This window comes from Erithacus rubecula, assembly GCF_903797595.1.
Source record: "Erithacus rubecula genome assembly, chromosome: 3".
NCBI classification, from domain to species: Eukaryota; Metazoa; Chordata; class Aves; order Passeriformes; family Muscicapidae; genus Erithacus; species Erithacus rubecula.
Window position 1 is genome coordinate 132,347,742 of NC_136689.1, and position 19,993 is coordinate 132,367,734.

At 35.7% G+C, this 19,993-nt stretch overlaps 1 protein-coding gene and 1 long non-coding RNA gene across 4 annotated transcripts in view; one reads left to right on the forward strand and one right to left on the reverse strand.

Moving 5' to 3' along the window:
* The window catches only part of CSMD3 (CUB and Sushi multiple domains 3), a 568,112-nt gene that overhangs the window by 15,537 nt on the left and 532,582 nt on the right, over positions 1-19,993 (reverse strand). For all 3 annotated transcript variants that reach the window (XM_079302232.1, XM_079302231.1, XM_079302230.1), the window contains 5 exons: positions 19,186-19,365; positions 15,635-15,808; positions 9,107-9,280; positions 8,779-8,852; positions 698-809 (listed from right to left, as the gene is read on the reverse strand). In XM_079302232.1, the coding sequence (XP_079158358.1) occupies positions 698-809; positions 8,779-8,852; positions 9,107-9,280; positions 15,635-15,808; positions 19,186-19,365 (714 nt within the window). The remainder of the gene's footprint in view (positions 1-697; positions 810-8,778; positions 8,853-9,106; positions 9,281-15,634; positions 15,809-19,185; positions 19,366-19,993) is intronic.
* Positions 1-19,993, forward strand: part of LOC306800288 — a 448,386-nt gene that overhangs the window by 14,997 nt on the left and 413,396 nt on the right. The window lies entirely within an intron of this gene.

Here is a 19,993-nt window from a genome sequence, read left to right on the forward strand (position 1 = left end):
TTAACTTTAGCAGCAGCTGAAACAATAGTAATGCTGTTTCCTACTGCAAATATGTTCTCCATTCACTGAAGTGATTCTATAAGGTTAGATCTTACAAGCTAAAACTATTTCCAGAAAAATACAGCTGATTAGCTGAACTGGAAAGATTAACCATGATCTTATATCTTCAGTAAATTATCATTATTTGCCAAAGTGTAAAAGATCTATGAAATGAACTGCTTCTGTCTATACTCTAAGAAGATTCTCCTATTTCAGATTCAAAAATTTCCATTTGCAAACACTTTTTTTCACATCTTAAAATACCATGACTCCTTGGCTGGGAAACATTTCAAACTCTTTACTAGAACTGATTTTAATTATATGCTTTCCTGCATATTTTAGAACAGGATTTCTGATATATCCTATTCTCACCACCTCCTCTCTGAGTTAGAAAGGCTGCACTCTCTTAGATAGAAATTGACTTTGGATCAAGATTTGCCTGTTTTTTTTTCTCTCTCTCTCTTTTCTTGTTTTTAATTCCATTGTTTATTATGAAAAATTTCACTCAATCATATTTCTAGCTGCTGTAAGCTAGTAATACAAATTTCTGTTAACTCTCAGTTAACAAAGTTGTATAGATTAACTTTATGACTGTTACTGCAGCTAAATAATATAGATTTTAAAAAACTGAGAAAAGAAAAAAAAAATCATTTCTTACGTATGCATTCTGGTTGGATTCCACTCCATGTAAGATCAGGAAGGCAAGTTCTTGTTGTTGAACCATGGAGCAGGTGTCCTTTTTTACACTGAAATTGAACAACATTTCCCACCTGTTGAAAAGTAGAAAACACAGTAATATTGTTATGAGCAACTATCAGCTGGGGTTTTTTTTCCTAAATTTGATCACTCCTTCACATAATACAGACTTGATAAGTTGTGATTCTCTTTCTCTGGAAAGTAAATTAATTTCACAGAACAATTTGATATGAAATAAAAAATTGCTTCGTTCTCAGTAGAATTACTTTCCCCTCAAAATTAGATCCTCCATGGAAGAAAATCAAATCCTCATCTTCTGTGGTCTCGCTAGTGAGTTGCTTTGGGCCTGGAACAGTTGATGTTTGGAAACAAAACTTGTGGTGCCTTTCCCACTCTGGAGCAAAGGAGAGCTAGCTGGGCAAAATTGCCACAAACAAGGGAAGTCCCAGAACTGAAATGGATATTAGATTCTGCTGGACTTTTGTTGAACTAGATCCCCCTTTGGGGAATGCTGGATATATTCACAGGTTATAATGAGAAATATTTGATTAGAATAGATGGGGCTGGTCAACAACACTGTCTTATGCTTCATAATGTTCCTATGATATTTTAATTTTGTTTTTAAGAAGAGGTAAAGAATATCAGCTCCTTATACCACTTTGATAATAGAAACTGGAACACAAGTGCATTACAATTTACAATAGCAATTCATCTGAGATTAGCTTTTAATTATTGTCCTTATTATGGGTATGCATTGCATAAAAAGGAAAATAGGATTCTTACAGTTTCTGCACAAACATAAAATGGAATAACTTGTTCAGCATGTCCAGTCATGGTGAAATTGATGAAAATGCAAATAATTCTTAGTTTCCACCAAAAGTGAGGAAATTAGATTAGAAGTACGTCATTCAGAGAGTATTGTGTTACACAGTGTGAGTGATTAATTCAAATATTAAGGTGCATAGATCGTATCTACTGTTCTGCAGTGACCTGTATTAATATATTTATTAACTCATGTTTAAACAAGAAGTTGAAAACTTTAAACTATCTGTGACAGCACATTTATAGTTCTGGTTTGGGTTTGATTTTTTAATTATTTTGTTTAAATTCATAACACTTGATTCAGACTGATGCTCAAAGGTAAAATGTGGATTCTTTTCTGATAGTTTAGTTGGGAAACAGCATTTCACTGCTACAAGTATTCATTTGAAACTTTATAGTACTATTCCATTTCAGCTCAAGATTCTCATCAGAATGAAATTTAATAATAACACATGAACTACAGATAGTAGCTCATCAACACAGGATGTGATTTAAAATTAATCTCCCTTTATTTTGCTCTTTTCTGTGCTCACTGGACTATATAATTACTTTTAAAAGATTTTGAAGGAAATACACTAAATCATTTGCATGATTAAGCACAAAGTAGTAAAATACTACAAGTTTTAGAAAATGCATTGAGTAGCCATAGAAGCTTTTTTTTTTCATACTGATTATCTTAGTTAAAAAAACCAACATCAATATATTACTTTATAAAAGTACAAGACTTGAGAAAGATGTGTTCATATGACTACATCAGTGAACAAGGGAAGGGCTACAGATATAATTTTTCTGGATTTATGTAAAGCCTTTCACAGGAGTTCCCCACAATATCCTTCTATCTAAATTGGACAAAGATTCAGTCAGTGGACTATTAGATGGATAAGAAAGTGATTGGACAGTCCCATCCAGAGGGTAGTGGTCAATGTCTCAGACTCCGAGTAGCTTTGGAACCAGGTTCCTTTTCAGTATTGGAACCAGTGTTATTTAATATCCTCCTTAATGACACAGATGAGGGCATTGAGTACATCCTCAGCAAATCTGCAGATGACAGCAAGCTGAGTGGTATGGGTGACACATCTGAAGGATGGCATCCGTCTAGAGGCACCTGGATGAGCTTGAGAAGTGGCCCATGAGAACATCCTGAAGTTTGGTAAGACCAAGTTCAAGGTGCTGCACTACATGTAGGGGTGGGCTGGGATATGAACAAATCGAGAGCAGCCCTGCTGAGAAGGACTTGGGATGCTGGTGGATGAGAGGCTGGAGCAATGTGCACTCACAGGCCAAAAAGCCAGCTGTATCCAGGGATGCATCAAGAGCAGTGTGGGGAGGTGAAGTGATTCTGTTCCTCTACTCTGTTCTGGTGAAACCTCATCCAGAGTCCTGTGCCCCACTTTGGGTGTCTCAGCACAAGAAAACCATGAACTTGTTGGAGGAAATCCAGAGGAGGAACCAAAATGTTCTGAGATATTCTCCTATGAGGAAAGGCTGATAGAACTGTGTTTGTTAAGCCTGGGAGAAAGAAAGCTTCATTCTGACCTAACTGTGGCCTTCCACTGACTGAAGGGAGCCTACAAGAAATGTGGAGAGGAATAGGACAAGGGAGAACAGATTCAAAAGACAGTAGGTTTAGACTAGATGCTAGGAGGAAGTTCTTTGTTGTAAGGGTGGTGAAGGATTAGGACAAATTAGGACAGAGAAGCTGATGATGCCTCATACCTGGCTTTGTTCAAGGTCAGCCTTGATGGGGCTCTAAGCAACCTGGTCTAGTAGAAAATGTCCCTACCCATGGAGAGGGGCTGAAACTATATTATCTTAAAGGTCCCTTTCAACCCAAACCATTCCATGATTTTATGGTTTCACAAGAAACACAACCTTAAATGTGTAAGTACCAAAGCAGCATCAAAAATGCAACATTTGCCCAAGGGATGAAGCTGTTTAAAAAGTGCTGCCATGGTGTTCAAAATTGCAAATAAATGAAAAAGAATATTTCAAGTAATATGTAATAACAAGATATTAATTAATTATATAGAATATGTATAGTAATTATTAAACAAATAAATGTATTTTTAAAAATTTTTGTGGTCTACTTTCCAATATTCTTTTGTCAGCAGCGCCAGGTGGCGCTACAATACAGTATTCTATGCTCAAAAAATTCCCAGTGCTGAGATGTTCAGATTTCTTCTAATTTTTATTCTATAGCTCAAGTAGAAGCATTAGTACTCTGGGCAACAGTGTTTGCATTCAATTAAAAAAAAAAAAAAAAAAAAAATGCAAGTGTTTAATCATGTCTGCTCAATACCTGTCTTTCTATAAGTGTCAGTTATAGCTTGAATATTCCTAAAATTAACATCATAATTTTTTTCTTTTTTCTTTTTTTTTTTCCTAAACCCCAAAGATTGCATATTTGCTATTCTCTAACAGAAGAAATACCAATCTGAGAAGGAAATGCATACATATCAATCTGCATCCATTTATAAAGTACTCTAGATAAGTTTTTTTAACCAAAAAAGATTATAATAATCATGTATAATAATTATCAAAACAATAATTTATTGTACTTTTTATTTTTACATTCTATATTCCTATATACAATATACTTCTAACTGTTATGAATTACTCCACAATCAATTTTTTTCTTAGATTTCAGTTCACTAAAGAACTTGAAGATACTCGAATAAATTTCTCCATCCCCAGCAAATTGTGCTGAAGAATGAGAAGTTAAGGGAATGCCAGGTATTTATCTTTAGTAGCTTTCAGCATCACATTTTAAGTCAATGAAAACATAACTCCTTCACTATGTCTAGTAATTTGGTAGCCCACTAATACATTATTGCCTTTTTAACAGGGTTTGGAGTTTGTGAGACTGCTGGGCAGAAGCTTGACAGGCTTCCTCTGTCTGAAAGAGTCTTGAGCTGCCTGGAGTTTGTGTTTGTTCAGTTTTCTTTTGTTTTGTTTCTAAACTTGCTTTAGCTGTAAAATTTACCTGTGTTCAGGTATATATGACCAGGTTTTATGCCTTTCTTTATCTTTGTATGGTGCAACCACAGATTTATATCCATAGCAGAATAAAAAGAATCTAGTATGTGCATAATGAGCTACTTCCCACTAACATGATGCAATACAGAGAAATACAGACCTGGTGCTGGAACGACAGCAAAGTCCTTGACAAATGCAGACAGCAGGATGTTGTGAAGAAGACTACAGTGTGACTATGATAAAAGATTCAGCACAGTCTTAGTACTGGAGATCCTGCTGTTGTGAAAAACTCACCCTTAAAGACATACAGGCCTGGACAGAATCAGGTTCCAGAGGTAAAAAGAAGAGCTATCTAACACAGGTGCAATGTACCTTATAGTATAGTTTGAAATATAATGTGTATAATACTGAACTGTGGTATGAGAGCTGTAAAAGTGTGTTGGAAACATTACAAATAACCAGAGATGAAACACAAATGACAGAGACTAAAAAAAACCCCCCATATTCTTGCCAGTGAAGCACTACAGATTGTGACACTAACACATGACACCAGAGACCTCAGGACAATGAGAAACAGGAAAATACACGATGTCTGATAAGGCTTAAATTACATTTTCATTGATGCAATGATGGTGCCAACTGTGCTAACAGAGTAAGCTATATTGTGGGAGTAGAGCACTTCTCTTGGAACTTCATCCTACAATTCAATCAACACTGAAGTTTTTATAAGCATTACATTCACAGAAGGAGATTATTTGCAAGGCTGCTCTACATCTGCAGATCAAGTTTCATATAGAATTTCATAAAATAGAACCCAAGAGCTAGCAGAGGGCTACCACTACTGCATTGTGTCTATTTCCCTTTTTAAATTAAGGCTGCTCTTTAGATCAATTTAGGCCTCAATATAAGGGAAGATAGCTCAATTTCTACAAAACATGTCGGAAAAGTAAGAGAAGTAATAAATTTGATATATATGACTGAGTGGTCTAAGCACTTCTAGACTCTTTCTTCAATTCAGTAGTACCTTGTGTTGCAATAGCTTTTTGTGAAAGTGCTATAAGCACTTTTCTATGTTTCTAGCAATATAGTTGAAGAAGTATTTCAAACCCTACAGTTTCTTTCTAAGAAGTGATTTATCTTCTAGATTGCAGACGAAGTATTCACTAAGTTCTAAAGTTATTTTGTTTCCATTGTAACACACTGCTAAGGTAGATCTGTCAAATAAAAATGGCTCAGATGAAAGGTAAATATTCTAGAAATGTGTATTCATAACAATTAAAGCTGATGATACCAGTAGTTTCCATGCCATGCCAGATATCCTAGTAGCACTAAACTGGTATTTTAATGTTATTTGAATACATAAGAAACTGATCTGCTTCTGCCTGAAGAATTTAATACTGAACAATAAAGTCCATGCAAAATGCTGTTGCCTCTTTTTCTACAAAGCTCTTATTTAATAGATGAAACATCATTCAAAGGTGACATGGTGATATTTGTGCTTTTGTTAGTGTAGGTGCCAGGAGGTCAGGTTTAGATATGCCTTTCAGTCAAGCCTAGATTTATCTTGTGTTTGCCTGAACTTTCAGTGCAATCAATGAGATAGGAAAACAGATAATTAAGAGTAGGGGGAAAAAAACCAACAAAACCATGGTGGTCTGGAAGCTCATAACTTGACATAAATATTGTGAACAACAAGTGTCTGCCAGTGATTTTTGTTAAATAAAAGAGAAGGTAGTGCCATTTGATGAAAAGTACTTAAAACAGCATTCCACATATGAATACATGAATTCTAAGTGTAAAGCTACAGCCTGGCATTTTTTATGAGTCAGAGAAATTAATTTAAACCTTGACAATTAAGTCAATTAAGTTACCTTATTAACATTACTTTAAATATGAGGTATTTAAGAGAGTTAAAGAAAACAAACAAAGCCCCAATCTAAACAAAACACAAAAACCCACATCTGAATTTTGGAACCACTTAGAATGATTTTTTCCTTCCCACTGTGGATAGAAGCAAAAATCACTATCATTCCATTCATACAGCAAGTTAATTATAGCATAATATACATTAATTTACAATATTTTTGTGGTTTTAAAGGAGTCATAACATTATGCAGCATATGATAATGTAATATTTATTTCTGGGATCTACAAACAATAACGTGTCTAGATGCAATCATTTTCACAATTATTTCCACCCAATCAAGAGCTTAGCTCAGCTTCATCTATGACTGATATGCCTACCTGTTATGTATCAACTAAGCAATCACACTTAGAGCAACCAGAAACTGCACGTTTAGTTACTACATAAAATCAAATATACTGTGTGAACAGGAGAATGAGTTTCTGGCTGAGTCAGGAGTTTATAGCATATACTGGGCCTTATAGCCATTATATACTAACCTTATAACCATTTATAATTTTTTATTTTTTTTAGAGTTTACACAGTTGTTAATTCTGCCAGCACTTACACTTATTTTGCAAATGATTTGTCAATTGACATTTTCCTTTATATTTATGGAGCTCCATGCTAAATGTGAGTGATATTTTACTCACAATAAATGAGAGACTGAATTATTTCCTTCAATGAAAGCTCATTAATATGTGAGAGAAACTGTGACAATAAAATAATAGAAATGCTTAATAAATTGTTTATTTGATACATAGTTGACTAAAGAGTTGTCCTCTAGTGAAAGGTTGTATTATAACCAAACTAAGTTAGCCTAAGGTCTGCCCCTGCTTATCCTGTCTTGGTACAAAACAAAACTTTCAGTTTCTAGAGAAAATTTTATTATCAGTTGCATATGATTGTGATCTAGCACAATCTGAGAACTCAAATATTGCTAAAGACCAAGCCTGATTAGTACTGCTTAAAGGCCACCAGAAGAATAAACCAAAGAAATTTTTGGCCACAAAACTTTGAAGAGTCTTTAGCCACAATTCACTTTTAAAAACTAATTTCATTTTATATATTTGTTCAAATTTCACTCAGCCCTTTCTTGCATTTCCAACAAACTGCAGTTTTTATTCTTCTTCTGCTAGACAGAGACCTCATACAACTGTGGAGCTGCTGGGTTGTCTTCTGCTCTTTCCTCTTCATCTGCCTGGAATTTTCAGCCCTGACATCAAACACAGATGTCACAGGATAGATAAGGCTCTTTCTTTGTTCACAAGATTCCTAGCAAATTATAAGTTTTGCATCTCTAAACCATTCACTCATGAAAACATATTTTTTTGTGAATCAGAAAATCAGCAGTTCAAAATAATTTTCACAGTTTTTTCCAACAGAAACACATGCAAACACTATTGGGCACAACACAGCCTTGTGTAAAATGTGGCCAACAATCTCCTGGGAGGCATCAGGCAGAGCACTGAAAACAGGTCAAGGGAGGTGTTTTTTCCCCTCTGCTAGCCCCAGTGAGTCATAAATGAGTGTTTGGTCCAGTGCTGGGCTGACCAGTGCAAGAGAGATAAAGACAATACTACATTGAGTCCAGTGATGGGCCACAAAATGGATTAAGGGAACTACAGCATCTGAAATACAAGCAGTTGAAAGACTTCGGGTTATCCAGCCTGCAAAAAATTACCCTGGGGGCAGGACAAGCAACAGAAGCAGACTTTTCTTCAGGGGTGCCCAGAGACACAAGAAGAAGAAATAGGTATAAATTGAAGCATAAGAAATTCTCTTTAAAACTAAGAAAAAAGTGTTCATTTTCAATGTGTGGGTGACCAGCTTGGAACAGGATGACCAGAAGCACTTTAGAGCCTCCATCCCTGCAAATACTCAAAAGCACCTGGAGACAGCCCTCACAAACCTGTTCTAGCTGTCAGAAGGGGGAGTGGACTAGAAGTTCTAACAGGTGTGTGAGTATAATTAATTTGTGGTTTCAAATAGATTTTCACTCAGGAAAAAAGTCCTGTTTTTAGAGTATGTCTACACTAGTAGTTTGGCACACAATATATACATTTTTGAGAGGAAAAAGCCTATTTAATAAATTGTAGGGAGCACTTATATATTGTGGGAGATACTGAAAGCCTTCAAGGGAAATCAAGCAGAACTTGATCACAAGTTTTTCATGTAGTGCATTGCTGATAGGGACACAGGATTAGTGTAATCCAATAGCTAGAAATAAGGAAACACAGCAACATAGTAGCAAACAACTCTTACAGAATCAGATGTTTCTAGACTTTGAGGTAGTATAAAATATTTAAATATGCAAGTTAGTTTTAAAAAGTATACTTTACCTGATAGCCAAATGTGTTATTTTGTGACCCATGCCTTGGGACTCCTGGATTTTCACATGCTGTACGAGTAGGTTCTAAAAAATTGCAATATATTAAACACAAAACAAAATACAGTGTTTTCATTAAATACATGAATGTATGACAAAATTAAGCTTGTTCAGTTACATGCAACAAGGCAATCACAAAAACAAAAATAAAGTGATTTGATTCTTAAACAGTATAGAATAACACCATGATAATTCAAAATAACTGATAATCTTAGATTGATCTAGCAAGAAAAGGAATAATAAACATTAAAAGAAATTTCAATATATGTACATAATCATACCTATGCATCGAGGAGAAGAACCACTCCATGTTCCATCTGCTTGGCAAATCCTGGTGCTAGAGCCAACCAAAATAAAAGGAGGGTTGCAGCTGAAAGAGACTTCTGATTGATAGATGAAGCTTTTGCCTTCTCTTTTTCCTTGAGCAGGTACTCCAGGGTCACCACAAAACTTTGCTGTGAAAAAAGACATTACAGAAATGGAATATGGCATTTATTAAAAAAAAAAAAAAAAAAAAAAAAAAGAAACAAAACAACACTTAGCTGAACTAAGTGAAGAAATTGCTTCAAATATTGTATTTATTTTAGTAAAATCAGATCAAATATGGAAACATTTAATAGGAATTCAGAAAGACTAAATATATAATATTTAATTTGCCAGATTGTTGTACTTCTGATGGTTGTTCAAAATGACTACATAGTGTGCTTGGTCAGTACCTGACTCTTAATAAATCAAGTTGACAACTTATTTTATTAAAGGCCAAATATCCACAATTCACCTGTGCCCCAAACCACATCAATCTTCAAACCTTTAGAGAGCAATCAAAGAGTGTATCAAACTTTCATGTCAATGTTCCCTCCTCTCCTGCTTTCTTGCCACCTACCCAGTGCTCAATATTTTTGTATGATTGAAGGACTTAGCAGATAGAGTCCTACTTCCTCATTCTTCACTGAAAGGTAAGATTTATTATGTATGTAAGTACAGTACTTGAAAGTTAAATCAGTTAACAATAAAGAAACACACAAAAAAAGAAAACATAATAAAGAAACTTCTGTAGCAATCTAAAAGTCAGATACTAATAGACTGTTATTAGACATGATAAATTTCACTCATAAAAAGATGCTCTTACATAGATATTTTTTACCTTATTCCTATCATTTAAAGATTCCTTAAGTCTATAGCATAACTGAGCAAATGCACTGCTAGCAAATTTACTGGCCTTCTTCTGCAGTATGAAGTACTGAATATTGTCAGAAGCTGGATTTTGAATAATTGACCCAGGAAATTAAATCAGCTATGGCAAACCCTGTGTTATCAGACTATATTATTCCTTGACACACTATTCCAGTATTGTGTAGTCTAATTTCACATCAGACAGAAAATAGTGTAATAATAATAATAATAGTAATAACCCCTAACTTGTACATGTTCAATACTAAATAGACATGCTGTACAGTGGAATTTTGTGCTCCATCTTTCTCATCTACAAGCATAATTTAAATTACATTTCTCAAAGTAGTCTTCAAAATGCATTTGTAATGTTTCTGTCTTTGTCACCCACATTTTAAGCTTTCCAAAGGACCTGCTAATGAAATTTTGCTGCTCTTTGCTTCTTTCTACAGACACTGACTGTATGGTAAATCCATGCACACCAACATGGTGGAGAAAAAAGGTTTAATCTGTAACATACCAGAAATGTATGCAATTTCATCATTTTAGGTGGCAGGGAACTGTGTGCAGAATTATGAATTCTGGAAAGATCTATGGATTTGGGGCAGTGCCACACAGTGTATTTCATTGGTGACTGACAGATCATGGTTGTTACGCCTTCACTATAATATTCTGTTTTAATTTGAGAATATACAAAACACAAATTTTTAACACAGGGACTTGAAATCATCTCACAACAGTTTTTTGCACCAACAAACTAACAACAACTCTAAAGGGAAAAACAATTCTCACATCCAAAATTGAGGTTTTGGTAAATTAATTCTTTTTTTTTCTGTTTAAACCAAGCAAACTCCACCACTTAGTTATCCAAGCTGACCTAGTCATTGAATATTTACTGAATATCTTCCTCTTATATCAGTAAGTGTGGAAACTAGGCATCCCAGTAAACACACAGCAGTTTCCCTCTGATATTAGAATAAACTAAAGCTGCAGTGAACTGGAAGTTTTATGAGTGTTTCCACTATCAATGGAAATATTTTACTAAAGATTCTGAGAGCTTTTAACAGAATAGGACCATGGAGTTCTGGCACTGAGACTGTGAGGCTAGTTTCGTTTTTAGAAGAAATTTAACTGATTAACAGCACATTTCTTGTCAATTCTGATTGCAGCAATGAGAACACCTGCCCAGGTAGAGAAGATGAACAGCCTGATGACTGAGCTTCTGGAGGAGGTGTTTGGACTCAGGAGCATCAGACAAAGAGATTGACTTGTGGCATCACATTCAACCATCCCTGAGATGGATATGCCAGCCAACCATGATACAGGAAACAAAGCATCCCCGACCCTCTCACCACCAGGCAGAAGTGGGGGATCTGAGAGAGGAGGGGAAATGGAAGTAGGTTACTGCTTATGGGACAGTCAAATTCCTTCCTAACCTGTCTCATATTCCCAGGAGCCCTAATAGTGTGAGGCCCTGGAATTAGATGGACTCACAACTTGAGATGCAGATGAAGGTTGTTCTGGAACTGGAGGGCAAAATAAACTACCCCCTGCATCATGACCACCTCTGTCAAATAAAAAGAGCAGTGGCTTTCCACTGAGGGAATTTCCTCTGAGGGAATCCAAGGACCCAATACTCCAAGTGGACCTTACTCATGGAGAAGCCTGCTGCCTCTCTGGAGCCTGGGACATTACTGGAAAACTCCAGTCTGGTACAGTGCTCTGTTTATTAACTGCTGTTCTTTATGTCCACAGCAATGAGGTAGCAAAGAGAAGTCCAAGGGTAACCAGAAGAGATTTCAGGCCTTAGCACAATTGTTTCAAGGATCAGAAGGACATCTTGAATTTTCTTTGTATCAGGGAAAAATACTGAAAGGAACAGGCAGATCCAACTGATCAACAGATGGCTCTGAGGATGGTGTCATCAGAGGCACTTTGGGGTTTTTGATCACATTATGGTCTTTACAACGCCAGATCAGTCAGCTGACTGTCTCTTTTCAGTAGAGAAAATATATTTTTGTGCAGGGGTTAGAAGGGCTGACCAGTTTTAAACTACACTGGAAGAGGGAAAGGAAAAAAATCAGGTTCATCTATGATAAGCAATGGGAAGGCTTGCCAGAGTTTATTAGTGAGATTCTTCAGTCTTCTCCTTAAGGACCTAGAAGTCTTGACTCGGCTCTTGAAATATTACATCCTTGGCACAAGGAAAAGCTGGTGGGAGCAGCCCTGTCACTGGTGTGCCAGTATGAAAGGTTACACATTTTTCAGGAGGGATAGTAGGGCAAGTGAGGTAGGGGATGATGAGGCAGGGGAGAGGGGTTTACTCTTTGCTACGTGTCCTGGTTCAGGAATGGTACTGCCCAATTCAGGGCCCCTGAGATTCCCCAAAAGCACCCTACTGCTCCCTTTCACTCCCCTAGGTTTTCCCCTCCTCCTTCCTGGGGCTGGGGCTGGAATTGCAGGACAAAAGGCAGAGATAATGGGTTGAAATAACACCAAGTTACTGGCAAGAGCAATGAGATAAGAAAACAAACAGTTAACAACAACAATATTAATCACAAAAGTTGATCAAAAGAGAGGATTATTTACTTGCAAAATATTTACTTCAAATGACCACAGACATTTTTCTGACTGGAAGGAAGCCTTTCTTCTCAGAACCAAGAGTCCTTTCCCTCACCCCATGAGGTGTTATAGAATAATGCCTGGGACTTAGCCCTGTCCCCTCCCAGCTACTGCAAAAAATTAACTGTGTCCTGGCCAACACCAGGATATTATGGCACTTTAAGAGCCTTTGGTAAGGATTAAGGGACAAAAAAAGTGGATGTGTTATGGGAGTCTCTTATAGGACAGTCAGGATGTCGACATTGGCAAATTATTATTCAGTGAACTAAGGGAGACCTCTAAATCAAATTCTGTTGTCTTTTGGAGAGATTTCAGCTTGCCAGCTGCTAACTGTGAACACCATAGAGCTGGTACAAACATCCAGAAGATTTCTAAATCACTTGGGCTCAAAGATATACAAAGTGTGTTTGCTGGTGACACTAAATTGGGAGAATCTGTTGACTCACTTGAAGGCATCTGTGCCCTGTGGATACACCCAGACAGATCAGAGGACTGGGCAATTACCAACGATATGAACTTCAACATGAGAAACAGTTGATCCCCCTGGGATGGGACAACCCTGGATGAACATCCAGAATGGGAAATTACTGGGAGAGCAGCACTGCAGAAAGGATCCTGGAGGTGCTGGTCCATGGCAAGTTGACAATCAGCCAGCAGTGCCCTGGCAGCCAGGAGGGCCAACCCTGTCCTGGGAGGCAGCAGACCTGGGAGGAGCAGAGAGAGCATCACCAGCCAGGCAAGGGAGGGATTGTCCTGATCTGCTCTGCACTGGCACAGCCTGGGGGCAGTTCTGAGTGCCACAATATAAGGATATAAAGTAATCAGAGAATATCCAAAAGAGGGCAACAAAGACAATTAAAGGCCTTGACAGGAAGCCACATAAGGGAGTGTCTGAAGTCACTTGATTTGTTCAGCCTAGAGGAGAAGAGACTGTGGCAAGATCTCATTGTGGTCTTCTTCATGAGGTGAAACAAAATGACAGGCACTGATATCTTCTGTGTGGTAACCAGTGACAAAATTCAAGGGAATGATACAAAAATGTGTCAGGGAGGTTTAGGGTGTGTATCAAGAAAAAGGCTTTTTACCCAGAGGGTTGTTGGGCTCTGGAACAGGTTCAGGAAAGTACCAGGGTCACAGCTGCAAGCCTGACAGAGTTTCAGAAACCTTTGGACAATGCTCTCAGGTACCTGAGTAAAGCTCTTTGGGTTGTTCTGTGCTGGGCCAGCAGTTGAACTTCAATAGTCTTTATGGTTCTCTTCCAATTTACTACATTCTGTGATAATTCTTTGATTATAAGTTGCATCTGCAGTTGGGAATTTTTGGCATAGGTCTACATTTTTGTCATCTATTGCCAAGGTTATGAAACTAGCAGTCCTGTACTGAAATTACTGCATGAGTAATTAAGCAAAACAAATTTACTGGGTCATAGATGACAAATACTCAACCAAGGACATGGTTGTATTCCATTCTGAATAATTACTCTATGTCATAACTGTACCTTGCATATCTTCAGCTCTATGGAATCAAGCTAGGAACTAAATTTCTGATGTCAAGAACTGCTTATTGTGAATGACTTTCATCAGCTCCCTCTCATTTCTGCCAGATGGCAACTAACTTAAGCTCTTTGACAAGCTCTGGCTGCCAATTGCTTTCTCTTGCAAGCCAATGTGTAACCATTGCACATCAACAACATTCAGTTAAGGTAATAGGCATGAAATAGCCTTAAATTCCCAGGCAGTTGCATTCTGTGCTAAATACACCTTTTGGGAAGCTTAATGGTAGAGCCCACTTTTGCAGAGTATACTGCAATATTGAATATTCAAATTTTAAAAATCATAAGTAGCTTGTGATATCCAAAATTGAATGAAGGACATCATATTTCAATGAAGAAAAAAATAATGAAAATATTTTTTCATAGTCTCTGGTGTTCACAGTATAGTGGACTCTAGAAGAGCTCTACATAGAGAATTTAAGCAACAAATAATGGTCTTGTTCTTTTTCTTCCATAAAAAATGCCTTTCTTCCTGTTCCACCTCTAGCGCACAGAGTTTCAGCAGCAGTCAGAAACTTGATGATTTGAGAATATAATTGGGGGGAAAAAAGGGAAAGAAAAGATGATCTATATAATATGCTTTCATGGTACTGGGATATAGCCAAATAATGAAAAATTTTGACAGGAAAAGATGAAAAATGAGAAAAAGAAATAGTAAAAGAAGAGAGAAGTGCATTTTGAAACATTTAGCAAGCTACCTGGCAAGCACAACTACTTGGCAAGTTCAAATTAAATTTCAGAGACTGTAAAGCCAGGAATAAGATATTATCCTCCTTGTGCTAGACTCCTTTTTGAAGACCATTGTGAATTGGTATAATTATTCTACAAATAACTACAAAACCTCCTTCTTCAGTGCAATCAATTGAATATCTCTCAGAAGAATGGCAATCACTTTTAATGAATGGGATTGGATACTGTCATGAAATTTCTAGCAATGCAAAAATCCATCAATGTTATTTATAACTTTCATATTAATAAAATTTACTGCATAAATTATATAGGTTAATTTACTGCAGGGTGAAAAATAGTTAACTTTCACAGAATCACCCAGGGTCTAATCAACATTACAGCTAGAAAAAAAAAAATGTAAATAAAAGAGATTATAATGCAAGTTACCCTATCACTTATGTAGCTCAATCTGAAAGCCAATACAGCAACTTTAATCTTGAATTGCCTTGTAAGATGTTGTATACATTGCCTGTAGTATTTTTTTTTTTTTTTTTTGTGTTTGCATCTAAGGACTCTTGTATGCTCACATACAGAGATTCCTATGTCCTTCTTATTTCACTACTAACATTAAAATTTTGGAAAATTTTAGAAATTTTTAGAAGGATTGTAATTGTTCCAGGTTTGAAATGAATTGAGCCACTGGGGGAGGGAGAGGAAAAAAAAAAGTGAAGACTTTAAAGAGGAAAAAAACATTACAGTTAAACAGCAAAATACAGACAATAAGGTGAATGCATACGTAAGCATTGAGGTACTTCACCACTCCATGTTCCATTCCCAACGCAAGTCAAAACAGCAGGAAAAGAGAGTTCATATCCTGGAGAGCAGACATAGCTAATGCTAAATCCCCAGTCCAAGTTTGTTCCTTCCAACCTTCCATTAGAGATCTGCGGAGGAGTTGGGCAGGTAACAGCTGCAATAATATTCAAAATAATTAGGCCCAGCTGCTGCAAATATCCCTGGTGTACACAATTACTAGAAGAACCATATGGGCTAATTTCACCTTTTTTTAGAGGACAATACAGTCAGGACATGCTATCATTCTCACTGTATTCTTGCCATATTTCCTGAAGTTAGTATGTCTGGTTTCCTTCATTTAGGAGGCAGTGGATGATTGATGAAGTGTCTTAAATAAACCAGGATGCTGCATCAAACCAAATAGGAAGGCTACCTAAAAATCACTATGGAAACTACGGCATGTATGACATTTAAGATATGTCTGGTAATATACTACAAATATATATATATATTTTGTCTGTTATGACAACATAGAGTACAACCATTTTCTAGTGTGTCAATAATCAAATATTTTCCTCCTGTTGACCAACCTAGGCATTTGCTAGATGTTAATGCTAGGGATGAAATTCCAGGACAACTGTTGCAAAATATTTCTTGAAATTCTGTTTCTAAGTACCACAGCTTGATTACTATTTGCTTTGCGAGTAGTTCATCACCAAAAAACATCTAGTTGCTAGCAAGAGGGAGAAAATGTAAGAATTTGCAATTCCTTGAAACTGTTAGTATTGCTATCTCTAGGAAGGGCAACAAGAAGTATTACAGTATATTCTGTAATTGCCAGGCCTTCTAGGAGAAAATACAAACATCTTCCATTTAGCTGTAGGCAAGAGGACTGAAAAACTGCATGGGAAGGCAGAAGAAATAAAGATGCAACTGTTGTGATGAAGATGAAAGTGTTATTCACTGAATAGTGGTGTAGTAACAGACAATTGCTAATTGAAAGTTTAAGGGGAAAAGGTATTAAAGAAATTAAATTAAGGAAAACCTGAACCAAAAAGAGAAAGGATGAAATTTAGACTGAATTGATAGAATGAATGAGACAGACGAGGGTAAACTGTGCTAGCAAAAGAGAAAGAAAGCAAAAAAATCTAATACTATTTAATTTGGTGAAGTCAGTTGGGATAAATGAGAATATGAGATTAAATACTGAGCAGAGAACACACAGGTCACAACAATAGAGGAAATTAAATGCTGCACCCATAACCTTTAAACTAATGTTTGGAACAGCTGTCATCTGTCATAGTCCTTTTAAAAGAGTCTGTGTATTTTTACTTCTAAGGTGACTAATAAGGGAGGAAATACTGGTGAATAATTGGGAAAGGAGAGAAGAAGTAGAAGAAAATAGATGTAACATCAGAATTTTAGGGTGAGAAAAACAAAACAAAACAACATCCATCAACAAGCCAGAATGCTTCTCTTTTCTGGTCAGAAAGTTATGCTTAAATATGTACCACAACATTCTCAGTTTAAGAACTACAAGTATATTACAAATGCAAGTCTGCAAAAAAGACAATGTTAGAATATTTGAATATTTAGTTGCAGATGAACATGCATCCTTTTCCAACTTGGCATAGCAGAGCAGTATTTATATCTTGTCTTTCAATGGCACAGTGACAATTATGCATGTATTTTCTGCCCAGTTCATTTTCCAATTATTTTAACTAAATAGTACCAAAGGACCATGGCACTTCATTCTGACAGCAAAAATTATTTTTTATACATTTTACACTACTGAATATTATACATTATACATTATATGTTATACATTACATATTATGCATTATACATTATATATTATATATTATATATATATATATAATTTTAATTATACTATTAACTTGTCTAATGTATATATACAAACCGAAGTAGAATGAAATTCTGAGAACACTATAGATTATACACAGTATTATTAATTAGCATTTACAAAAATATGTATGACCCAAAACCAGAAAGACTCAAAAACTAGAAGTTAAAACTGACAGTAAAATTTTTCTTTGTATGATTCTGCTTGAATCAAATCAGAGTTAGATCTCCTTGTCCCAGTTAGGCATCAGGTGTCCTGTAGACCATGAGAATTTGAGGCTGAAAATACTTGTTCTGTCTTATGATCTTCTAGCTGTTGATTTACAGCCACTCTTGGAGACAGACTCTTGGTCAATATGCCCACTGTGTCCATTCTTCAGTTCTTAAAATAATTTTTTAATTGAGACTTAGGCTATCTATGAGCACAATGCAAATAGGGGGGAAAAAAGTGAAATATCAAGAGGATTTCAATGTTTGACATCCTTAAGAATGAGTCAGAAAAATAACTTAAAATTTGACATTGTCAAAGGTAAATTAGAATCAAACTGCACTAGGTAAAATATTGCAGGAACTGTGTTCAGTGAGAAAATTAATTGTAAACATGGTGGAGATTTGAAATTAATTTGATTTAATTTGACAAATGAATTTATGGGGAGGAAATGAGTGCTGCTTAGCAGGTATGTTACTTTGCTTCCTTAAAATGAAACAGAAGGAAGATGGATAAGAACAAAGTAAGTCCAAATGTAACTAACTAAGTTTTAAAATAATAGAGATCAGACACACTTAGTGTGAACCCAGAAAGAAAACACCAAATGATAATGCTGCTTTTCTACAGATGTAGTATCAAGAACAGAGAAAAAAATTACTCTAGAGAGAAGTTGTTTTAGGGTTTACCAAGTGAGTCTCTCAGAGAAAATATTTTTGATGAGACAGATAAGTTTGTCTTTCCATTACGTTCAGATTTTTTTTCTGTTAAAATTTTAACAAGGTACATTAAAAAACTCAAACCCAACAACAACAACAACAACGACCAAAACCCCAAAAAAACATGAAAACAAGGTGTGCAATTTGAAGAAGAGAAAGAAGGAATATCTTGAGATTAATCCTTTTAGTTTCCACAGTAGAGAAAATAACATAAATCAGAAAAATCTTTGTTGGGAAAATCGCAGGAACAATTTGGTCTTTTCAAAGCAAGGTGCTTAAAGGTCTAATAAAGGAGCGATCAAGAAAAAAAAATCTCAGTATTATAGACAGAGTAATTCTGATGAATTTGCCTTTGATAAAGTTCATTTTGTATATATTTATATCTTTCCTAGATGTGTCTTTTACATATTTGAGTGTTCTGTTTGTAAAAGCAGGGACATATATATGGTTACTTTCTTATGACATGCTAACTGCAGTTAACAAATCGAAACCATCATTTCATATTGGATAGTTCAAAGCAAAGTCATAAAGTATTATACAGAACTATAAAAAATGTTCATTATACCATGCTTATAGAGATATAAAAAGGAAAAGAAGCAAAAGATTAAGTCATTGTCTCTGCAACCAAATAAATAAATTCAATGTATTCATACTAAAAGTAAGTTTTGATTTCTGTGGAAATACACAATAAATTAGCAATTTACAATAAACAGTGTAGGTAAGCATCCTAGAAGAAGTAACTGACAAGAAAAATAAATGTTGTACCTTTGCATGTTGGGATTACTCCACTCCATGTGCCATTGCTAGTACAAGTGCGAATTAGGGAGCTATTTGCTTCCATTGTATAACCAGGCTGGCACATATAAGTAACATTTTGTCCAACAACATAATCATCACCATATCTCATGCCATTGGCTGGGACTCCTGGATCTCCACAACTGATAACTGCAAGTAAATAGATGAGGAACATATTTTAAAATCTAATTGAGATTTAGCAATATGTGAGGGAAAAAAACATGATGAAACTAGGCATTGATTGGGGAAAAAAAGGGGAAGGAAAAATTAGCATAAATCTTATCTTCACCAAGAGAAGATAAAAATATGCTGTCCTAATTAGCTGCCAAGAATATGTGGAGCTATATAACACTTATATTTGGGGAACATAAATACTTTTGTTCAACAGTAGTAGTAAAGGTCTGTACAATTTTGATTGACAAAATTTCAAGATTACAAAATGAAAAAAACCAAAAAAAAGAAAAAAAGCAAGAAATAATCCATATGCCACTATCAACCTTTGATACGCTAAAACTTTCCTATCTATTCAGTTTCATTATTTAAAAAAGTATACGCCTATTGCTTATTTTACTTTTCTAGGGTATTCTGAAAGGAAACAAAATCCGGAAAATTTAAAATATATTCCTGCAAAAGCCTCCCATTTTATAAATTCTCTCATAGCTATGTAGATAAACAAGTAAGAATATTCAGGTGATCCCCAAACATGGACTATAGCTTACACAAAAACTAGGTCTAGCACTGTAATGTGTAGGAATGCTTGTAAAACCTCTAATGTCTT